At 36.9% G+C, this 10,267-nt stretch overlaps 1 protein-coding gene across 3 annotated transcripts; it reads right to left on the bottom strand.

Annotated features, from left to right (window-relative positions):
• Nucleotides 1–3: 3 nt before the first annotated feature.
• On the bottom strand, nucleotides 4–5,545 carry LOC113511144 (protein toll-like). Of its 3 annotated transcripts, XM_031912107.2 has the most exons (10): nucleotides 5,235–5,545; nucleotides 5,063–5,083; nucleotides 4,201–4,395; nucleotides 3,314–4,073; nucleotides 2,805–2,926; nucleotides 2,073–2,227; nucleotides 1,768–1,890; nucleotides 1,336–1,683; nucleotides 1,084–1,245; nucleotides 4–1,007 (listed from the first exon to the last, which is right to left on the bottom strand). In XM_031912107.2, coding segments are annotated over exons 2-10 (2,646 nt in total). In that variant the 5' UTR covers nucleotides 5,064–5,083; nucleotides 5,235–5,545; the 3' UTR covers nucleotides 4–227. The 3 variants fall into 3 exon arrangements, with proteins under 3 accessions (XP_031767967.2, XP_026750547.2, XP_031767968.2); XM_026894746.3 differs by having other exon boundaries at nucleotides 5,063–5,545; XM_031912108.2 differs by lacking the exon at nucleotides 5,063–5,083.
• Nucleotides 5,546–10,267: the final 4,722 nt, after the last annotated feature.

The raw sequence follows: 10,267 nt of genomic DNA, 5'->3' as shown, positions 1-10,267 counted from the left end.
TGGTTTTTATAATTGTGTGCAGGAAGATTTAACTTAAAATTTGTTATATGTTTTATCTTGATACGCCATCTAGGGGCCATTTCATTGGTTTTCCTATTACTGAAATCCACGCGTACGAAGAAGCGGGCAAAAGGCTAGCAAACAATAATACTGATTGATAATTGGATTGATTATACTTTTCTGTTATGATACCGTATTGTCGAATATTTGATTGATATAATTTTGCACTAGAAATCTACTGAGGCAGTGGGAGCGGTTATCGCTGGAAGCCGCCGCTCTGTCATGCGCTGCAATTCATATGCAACTTCCTCACCAGCGCGATGTGCCTCCGCTTCGTTACTCCGCCGAGGCAGGGCGTTTCGCAGCTTCTCCCAAAAATGAGGGTCCCCCCATTTCACGTATGTGTTCGTTGAAAGGTAAGCCTTCAGTTCCTTGTCTAAGTTTTGATGATTTCCAACATCTTCGAGCAACACGATTATGACACGTGAACGGTTCTCACGCATCGCACTCTTATGTGCTGTTCGAAACTCGAGGCGACCCCACACTGAATCTAAAAAGTTGCAGGACAGTAAAATAATGGTTCGACGTGACTCCTCCACGGAAAGCGCTACCTGAACCGGTATCCACTCACCGACAACCCAATCTCGGGTGTCGATGCACAGCTTGAACCTGTGCGGCTCGCCTTCTAATTGCGGCACCAGGTGCTCAAATACGAAGTGTTCGTCGACGTGTGAGTACGATACAAATGCGTCATACTTCTTGTTGCGATCGAGGTCGCCTTCGCTGATCAAACACAAGCACCATCCATGAGCGTAGAAGAATATCTTGATCAGCTGTTGGTGACGGGAGAAATATCCAAAAGAGATCAACGCCAAGATCAATAGCACCGCTAAAGGAGACAAGCTGTACACCAGGACTAATGTTTTGGATAGCGCGCATAGATCCTCAATGAGGACGCTGCTTAGTACTCTCCCATCTACGCACTTCATTTCATGGTAATCCTCTACCTGTAAAATAATAACACTGAGTATGTAAAAATAAAATAGTAGAAATACGCGTAAGTGTCTTATATACGAGGCTCACCTGTTGCCGATGCAGTTGTAATTTATCGATTAATGCTTTGTTTTCGCAGTCACAGAGTATTGGGTTGCCAGCTAGGAGTAAGCGTCGATGGGGTACAGAAAATAGTGTAGCAGCCGCTTCCGGTGATATGAGTTGTAGCCTGTTGTATTGCAGATCTGCATACTGCATACAAATTACAATTATTTAAAAGATGCAGGATGTATATTATAGTACGTATTTGACATTTGTCATATTGATTATATAGGTATTTACAATTAGAGTGGCAGGAAAATTTTCAAGCGATTCAATTTGATTGGCTGCAGCATTCAGCTCGTGTAAGTGTGGAATGAGCGGCAGGCGGCCACCGACGAGGTCCGAGCAGTTGGCGATGGTGGCGTCGGGGCGCTCCCTCCAGTAGCACGTGCAGCCGGCCGCGCACTCGTCTGGGTAGCGCGGGCACACCATGGACGCCGGCGGCACGGCCGCTACGCTCGCGCCACTGCTGCAGCGCAGTGGTCTCCTCCATGTCAGGTGGTCAGGGCACTCGGCGACGGTCCGGGCGAACCAGTACGAGTGACAGTCACAAGCTAGTGGTCGACTGATATACACAGCCAAGCCAAACTTAAACAAATTAAAAAATCTATAAGATGGAAACTCGCGGTTTGTCAATTTTGTAGCTTTTAATAATTCTGTTAGAAAGGTTACCTTGGTACAGTGCCCTTGTATTATTTGCAAATAGTCTTCCATGTAATAGTCTATACTCTGTAATCTATTGCCAGTCAAGTGAAGCTCCGAATAACGCGCACCCAACCATTTTATGTCCTCAAACTGAAAATAGTTAGTACATTTTGTTATAAGTTGTCTGATGTCTGATGTGCAAGTACTTCATTTAGACAATATGATGTTCTTGAAAGAGGCAGTATGTGGTTGAACTGAATTGGTACGTATGCCCAGCAGAGACAAATAATGTTTAAAATTATGACGATGAACACAATGCTTGAGTTAATCACCCGTAGTTTATGAATGCTGTTGCCAGTAAGTTCGAGCCGAGTGAGTGCAGGTAGGTCGCGGGACCAACTCGGACATATCCGGGTGGCGTTAGTTGCCGACAGCGAGAGCTGCTGCAGCACTGGTAGCCGCAGCACCGAAGTCGCGGCAAACACATCTAGTGTTCATTAAATATTCATTAATCTCTTAAAAGAGTCAGTATTATATGATGAAAGTCCTCAAAAGATACTGGCGACGTACCTGACAAGTGTGCGAATACAAGAAGTGATACAATTTAATTGTATCACTTCTTGTATTCGCACACACATGTAATTTTTGGGGAAATGTGAAGAAAACTTATGTTCAGCAGTAGACAGAGGTTGAAGAGTGAAATGTGGCAGTGAAATTAGTGGGTGGTACTCGTACCTTCACAACAGTAATGTGATAATTTAAAATTTTGTTTCAAATGTCGTGTTTAAATGTGGCAAAACGAGTTATTTTAAATTAAAAACTGAACCGATTTTTATAAAATAATTTATGGGGCCAGCCTCAATGTATATCCTTTCAGATATAAAAGAATTCAAATCGTTTTATGAATGACGGATTTATGAGGTAACAAACATAAAAATAACAATCGAATTGACAAAGGAGGAGGTTTCTTTTTTGAAGTCGGATGTTGAGCAGGTTTACGTACGATGACTGAATATCGTTTAGTTAGCGCGCGTTGAATAATAAGCGCAGTGCAGTTGTCTCACCGCTTAGGATGTCGCTGTCGTCGCCGTCGTCATGGTGGTCGTAATCACAGAGGTCGGGCAGCTGTAGGTTGCTGTACAGCAGCAGCGTTGTTAGCTTCGTCGCAGCAGGTTGCAGTAACGTGCTGCCAAGTGCATCCGTATGTCGTAGCAAGTAACAAGAGTACATGAGTACAAGAGTACTTGGCACTAAATTAAATTAACAATTATCATATAGATGTTTCAATAAGTCAAAGTTATAGCATTTTTACCTCGATAATACCACAGTAATAGTTCTGCTTTGCGCTAATATTGTTAACAAGTCTACATAGTTAAAGTTGTGGTCGAAACTAGTTCTTTAGTTCTATATATATATAGAAGATAGAAGATGTAAGCTAGCTTGAATTTTGGTACCATTGTATTAGCAAGACATACTGAGTTGAACAGCAATGATATCTATTAAAGTATACCTAAATACGATTGTTTTGTCAAATATTTGGTTTTAAGTAAATAGTATTATCATTTATACGAACCTCGGCAAGTATATCAGTCGATTCACAGAGAGATCGAGACTAGTCAAGTTAGTCGAGTTAATAAAGAAATCAGAAGGTAGACTCTCTATGTGGCTTCTGGATATTTCCAGTACCTCTAGTGCTTTTAGACCGACCAGGGCTTTGGCTAATGCTTCCTCTGGTCGTGGTCCTAACTTTGGACTTCGAAGCCGTAGCTCTATAAGCTTTGGACAATCAGAGAGCCAACCCGGCGGCGGCGAGCCCGTGCTCGTGTTCCACCCCCATGACGATGTATTCAGAACGAGCAACTGCTCGCATCCACCCCACACATCGCGAGATATTCCGTCAAAAGTAATCACAGTCTCTAGCCGGTTTGAAGGAGGTAGCGGTGGCACTGACAGGTTTCTTATCAAATGTAATTTAGTTAAATTTTTGAGTGGCTCGAGGAAGTCATCCGAGAGGTATGTTATCTCATTAAGGGAACCCCTAATGTAAAGGTAGGTTAAGTTGAGGCCTACAAATTTTAAGGAGTTCAAAGGTGAAACCGGCCGTTGAGAGATGTGCAAGGTCAGTTTTCTGTAACCGGTAACGTTCAGGCTTGCGAGCAGTGCAACATATGAAGTATCAGCTCTCTCACAGCTGTCAATATACACGGCTGGTATGACGACGACGCGACGGAAGCTCGGCAGCGAGTCGTCCAACTTCTCTTGGCTCAATATCAGCGGGCATGTAAGGTCGAGTTCCTTATTTATATTATTGTACGATATAGTGAAGATGTTCCCTATAAATAATAAAAAGTATGCTCATCAAAATAGTAATAAGTATGATAATTACAACACAAAAAATTAAATCCTATCCTAGAGAAATAGACGTGAATACTGAATATTGTACATTGTATAAGTGGTTACCATTAACATTATATTTGTAGAAGGTATCGGCATCGGTATCGTTGTTGTTCCCGTACAGCGGCGTGCAGGCGGCAGGCGGCGGCCGGCACTGCGGGTAGTGCGGGGGAGGAGGTCCGCTGGTCACCATGCCCGGCCGCGGCTCCCGGGTGCACAGCGCATTGTTCGCGAGCGACGCAACCATCACCGCCCACAACACTAAAGTCGCAAACGCAACATCTGTAGTACATCTGTAGTCTATAATACGAGTAGGTTCAACTACAATGTGATTTATAATTTTACTGCACAAACAATACAAAACCAGACATTAAAGCCGTGTTAAAAAAAAATAATGATTAGTAAAAATAGTCATAATGAACTTAGTTTGATCAGTGTTAATTTTATTAATGCGAACTTGACGTCTTAAGGAAATGTTGTGTTTATCTGTGTTTGGTGTAAATAAGTAAATGCAAGACGCAGGCCCTTTATGTCAATTAATGTCTGTTAACTGTTGATGTATCTTAAAGGTATATCAACAGTGTAATAATTATAAAAATAAATATATGTCACAGTTTTTTTTTTTTTTTTTTTTTTTTTTTTTTTTTTTTTTTTTTTTATTTAAAATGTATAATTTAATTTAATATAATATTTAAATCCTATTTGAGATGAAAATGCGAAATTGTGGAAACAGAGACACATTGCAAACAGGATTCAAAGAAAAACTCAGGCTTTAGTTATAACAAAAAAAAAAACAATAATCAAAAAGAATAAACAAAATCGCCTAAGAATTAGCGAAATTACAGTGTAACATATAAATAAGAAAAATTACGATCCAATTGAGTTTTATAGTGAGTTAAAAATGTGTAACTAAACTATATTTACTTACTATTTAATGGATGCCTCCTTACTGCAACGATATATGGAATATTATTTACACCAGTACATGTTAAAAGTAACATTTTTATAAAAGCAAATGTCAAGTTTGTAACGTTAATTCGGTAGAAATCATTGCGACAGCTAATAAATACAGAAACTAACATGAAATGATTACATTTTACCTGGTTATTTTAAAACTTCACTACTACGATTATTGTGCACATAATTGAAACATTTATGCACTGCATTGATAATGTATCCAACAAGGAAAACAATCCGGTACGAATGCTCACGTGCAATATGAACTGGTATGTTATTAGCTTGTACACAAGTGGTGCGAGGATCGAACTAATAGCAGCTATGCAGCAGGTGACTGGAGCAGTGCGTGACGCTGACACAACGCGGGCGGTCGGCGTTTAGATATAATTTGATACGAACACAGCACTGTCTGGACGATGTGATCTAAAACATGACCAGACAATTATCAAACACGTCTGCAGTCTGCATAACCTTATATGATGTATATGTCAAGCCTTCGCTCAACATTTCTGATAAATTATTAAAAAAAATACCTAAATTGCGAAAAAATTATCTGCCAACGCTGGGTCAGTCTTTGGTGCGTACTCGGTCCTCTCTACCTTCCGTTAAGAAACTGGCGTAGTCGGATAAATATTATATCAGTTAGTTATATCACTTAGTTATATCAGCCGTTAATTGGCCACTGCTGGACACAGAGCTTCCCCGTAAGGGATGTTTTGCCAGTAGTTACCACGCTTGGCAGTCGGCTTGGTAACCGCAGTTAGGGTTTGGTGATATTTCAAAAGGAACGCGTTCCTGACAATTCCTCAACAATTAAGTTGCTTTAGTCGCCTGTTTTCTGTACCCAGGGCACCCACGGGATAGGAAGCGGTGGCCCGGCATAGATGCCGGGACCACACGTAAACACAGTGTTAGTTATTTCTTTCTTATAAACATTTGAACATATTTAGGGAACGGAAAATGAAAGGATTTTCCTTCACATTTATCGGTATATTTACACAGGCGAAGATTCAAATAAATATATGATGCTAACATACATAAAATTTAAAACAATTTGTTGTTGTTGCCAGTAGTTGCCACGCTTGGCAGGCGGATCGGCAACCGCAATTGGGCTTTAGGGATGTTTTAAGAGCTAACGCTGCTGCCCATCCCTCGCCCTCCATTAGTCGCCTCTTACGACACCCACGGGAACGGAAGAGGTGGCCTGTTCTATGCCGGGACCACACAGTCATTGTGCAAAGATTCTGCGGTGTTAATACGGCACAGTGATTGAGTTACAAACGTCTAAACATCTTAAACGACTTCCATATTTACAATATTAGCAGAATTAGCCTTACCATCTCTCGTCCTGCAATACGCCGCTAGTGTAGCGCAGGAAGCTGTAGCAAAGGCCGTCCACGGTGACCACGGTGGGGGAATGTTTAGCAATCGCCACCTTTCGATACCAATGCAAAGAAACAGGTTATATATATATATATATATATATATATATATATATATATATATATATATATATATGTAAGTATATTATATGTGTTTGTATGTTTATTTATATTTTTTTTTTTTTTTTAATATTTATAATATTTATTTAATATACTACTTCTTTTTTTAAAATCTATGCACCGCCATTTGCTTTCTCTGTTTGGCGTGGCGGTTGACTGTTAGAGAATGCCATCAAACATTAAGTCCGCCCCGTAGACATTTTTTAATGTGTGCAAAAGTATAAATAAATAAAAATGTATCGAAACTTGTTAGACAACATTCGCCTGGCCTGTTGTAGGTAGGTAATAATAATATAATAATAATAATAATAATTTATTTCAAAAATAAATGTTACATTTTAAATATAGGTAAAACTCTGCTCCCTAAATAGGTAAATCCTGTACTTTAGGATAAGCAGTGCTCTTCCCTATACGGCACAATGACACAAAATTATACAAATAAAGAAACAATACAAGTTAAGGTACTAATACGGTAATAATTTAATTTGCCCAAAATAATATTTTGTAAATGAAATCTTGACTGTGTAATTTGTGAATGTATGGAATGGATGAGTTATTTTAAAATGGCAGTCATAACCTAACATACTACTAATAACAAATCCTCAGTTTCATCATATGTCTTACTTAATAGCCAATTACTAACAATTCTTTTGCATATATGTTTAGTTTTTGAATATATAGATAATTCCTTATTTGCCTTTTTATATAAATATGGTCCCAAAAATAATAAAAACTTCCGAATAAATGATGTGTGAAATTTATTATAACTTTTTAAAGCTTGAACATCATTAACTCTTCTTTTATGCTCAGAAATATTTGCATCAAACTGATATATAGAATGTTGTTTACTTATAGTATTAAGAATATATAATTTACGGACAGAAAGAACATTACATTTTTGGTATAGCAAGTTTGTGGGATATTGAAAATCATAGAAATTAATAACCTTTAAAACAGCTCTCTGTGCAATCTCAAGATTTATTAGAACTGTCTTAGGAGCACCACCCCAAGCAACTATACAGTAGGTCAAAAGGGACTGACACAATGTAGTATAAGTTAGTTTTAGAATTTTCATATCTGCAACTTGCCTCAGACGTTTGAAAATGTAAATAAGTTTCCTAATTCTACAAGTTAATTTATTTATATGCTGTTTAAATGTTAAATTATTATCAATAAATACACCTAAATATTTTATTAGCTGTGTTCTTTCCAAAGATTTACATGAGCATGTTCTATTGTTTTTTAGCTGTAATGGTAAACAAGTATGGGCAGTAATACATAAATTAACAGACGGTTGAGTAGACTCCCGGATGGAAAATGCAAGATATTTAGTTTTTTCTGTATTTAGAGATAGAGTATTATTAGTAAGCCATTGTGTGACTTCATTAATTCCCTCATTTGCAGCACGAAATACCTCCTCCCAAGTATCTGCAGTGAAAAGGAGAGCCGTATCATCGGCATAACATATGATATTACCATGGAGGGGTTTCAGTTTACATAGATTATTTATATAAATTAAAAATAAAGTAGGGCCAAGAATACTGCCCTGAGGGACACCATAGGTTATGGGAAGAGGTTTACTCCTATAATTGCCTATTGCAACCATTTGTGTTCTATTTGAAAGATAACTCTCAAATAGTGCAAGCTGAGTACCCTTATTCCACTTTTCTCCAGTTTATGTAAAAGTGTAGTAACAGAGACCGTGTCAAAAGCCTTAGCAATGTCCAAGAAGATCCCCAGGCATTTTTTACCCTGATCTAGGCTACTAGATATAAAATTTAACATCTCTTCCACTGCATCATCAGTGGACCTTCCTGAACGAAATCCAAATTGATTATCTGACAAAATTTTATTTTTCTCAAGAAATTTTATTAGTCTAATATTAATAATACGTTCTAATATTTTAGATAGAGACGGAAGAATTGAAATTGGTCTATAATTTATTACACGGTCTCTATCACCACTCTTGTGAATTGGATAAAGTAGGGAAATTTTTAGTGCATCCGAAAAACACCCTGGCTAAGACATAAATTAAATATGTAAGTTAAATATGGACTTAATTTATTTTTAAATTTGTTAAGAATTACATTAGATATGTTATCCCATCCAACTGAACAATCATTTTTTAGGTTCATTATTAATTGTGAGATTTCATTTTCGTCAGTACTGAGCATAACAAAAGAATTAAAATAATTATTACCGGAAGAAACATAAGGAATATTAAGATAATTTTGTCCAGTCTGGGGCATCCTTCCTGCAAGATTTTGGCCTACATTTGCATAATAGTCATTAATTTCATCAACTGATAGCTGGGGATCATTTAAATTTATAAGCTCATGAGGTGGTTGTTTATTTTTAGCACTATGAGTTATATTTTTTAAAGTTTTCCATAATTTTTTACTATCATTACCAGCTTTACTTAATTCTTGTCTTTCATATTCAGTTTTAACCTTCTTTATAATATCATTACAGAAATTACGATATCGATGGTAAGTTAAACGGATAGTTTCATTATCTGGAAACTTTTTATGTTTTCTATGTAGTTGATCTTTATTCTTTATACATTTTAGTAAACCAGGAGTAATCCAAGGTTTTAAGATTCGTTTAGACCTAGGAACTTTATACGTAGTCGTGTGTTTATTAATCAATGACTGTAGATTAGAAATTAAAAAATTAATGGCATCATTTGGATCGGTAATTTGAAAAATAGACTCCAAGTCAAGATTTTCTATATTTTTGCTAAAACTTATCATATTTAATTTTGAACGAATTGGATCGAGACATTTACAATCTGATTAAATGATAAGCATAGTAACACTGCTTTATGGTCCGTTAATGTTGATTGAAGTACAATAGTTAAGGCTCGACTCTTAGATTTTAGCATCACATGATCTAAACATGAATTACTTTTATCACGTGTTACGAAAAGGTGTGCTGGAAATAAACCATGTGTTGCCAAAAGAGTCAAATACTGAACTGATCTATGATCCTCACAATCATTTGTTATATTTATATTAACATCTCCCATTACCGCAATGTTATTGAATGTTTTTAGTTTCGACAAAATTAAATTAAGTGATTCAAGGAATTGTTCAATATTGCAGTAAGAAGGCGATCGATAAATAGCTATTATGGCATACTCAGATCCAAACTCCATTACAAGAGCATTACCGTGTTTAAAAGTCGGTTCTTCTATATTAATATTGAGAGTATTTTTCCAATAGATGATGACACCCTCATTCTGATTGTGATAGATTTTGTTTGCACAGTGATTATATCCTTTAAGAGTTGGAATTACAGGGGAGAATGATAACCAACATTCAGTTAAAATCAAAATGTCAACATCTACGTTAATTTGCGCCAATAGCACCACAAGGCCATCAAAGTTCTTACCGATACTGCGAACATTTTGAGTTAAAATTTTTAAACATTTTTCTTTAGGAACAAAGTCAATACACTTTTCCGTGTCACATACCATAGATTTAGATACCTCAATCTGATCCAAATCATCAGCAATATTATTTAATATATTGAATTTTAAAAATAAAAATAAATGAACCATTTTTTTTTTTAATGATAAGTAATGATATCACCGACTTCAAAATCTGAGCCATTTTTAAGTTTTTAGACAAAAAGGCAAACAAATATAAGACCATTTTAAAACAGACAGATGT

This window comes from Galleria mellonella, unplaced genomic scaffold (assembly GCF_026898425.1).
Source record: "Galleria mellonella isolate WM207_F2 unplaced genomic scaffold, CSIRO_AGI_GalMel_v1 utg625, whole genome shotgun sequence".
Classification (NCBI taxonomy): domain Eukaryota; kingdom Metazoa; phylum Arthropoda; class Insecta; order Lepidoptera; family Pyralidae; genus Galleria; species Galleria mellonella.
This window is presented reverse-complemented; position numbering and strand designations above follow the sequence as displayed.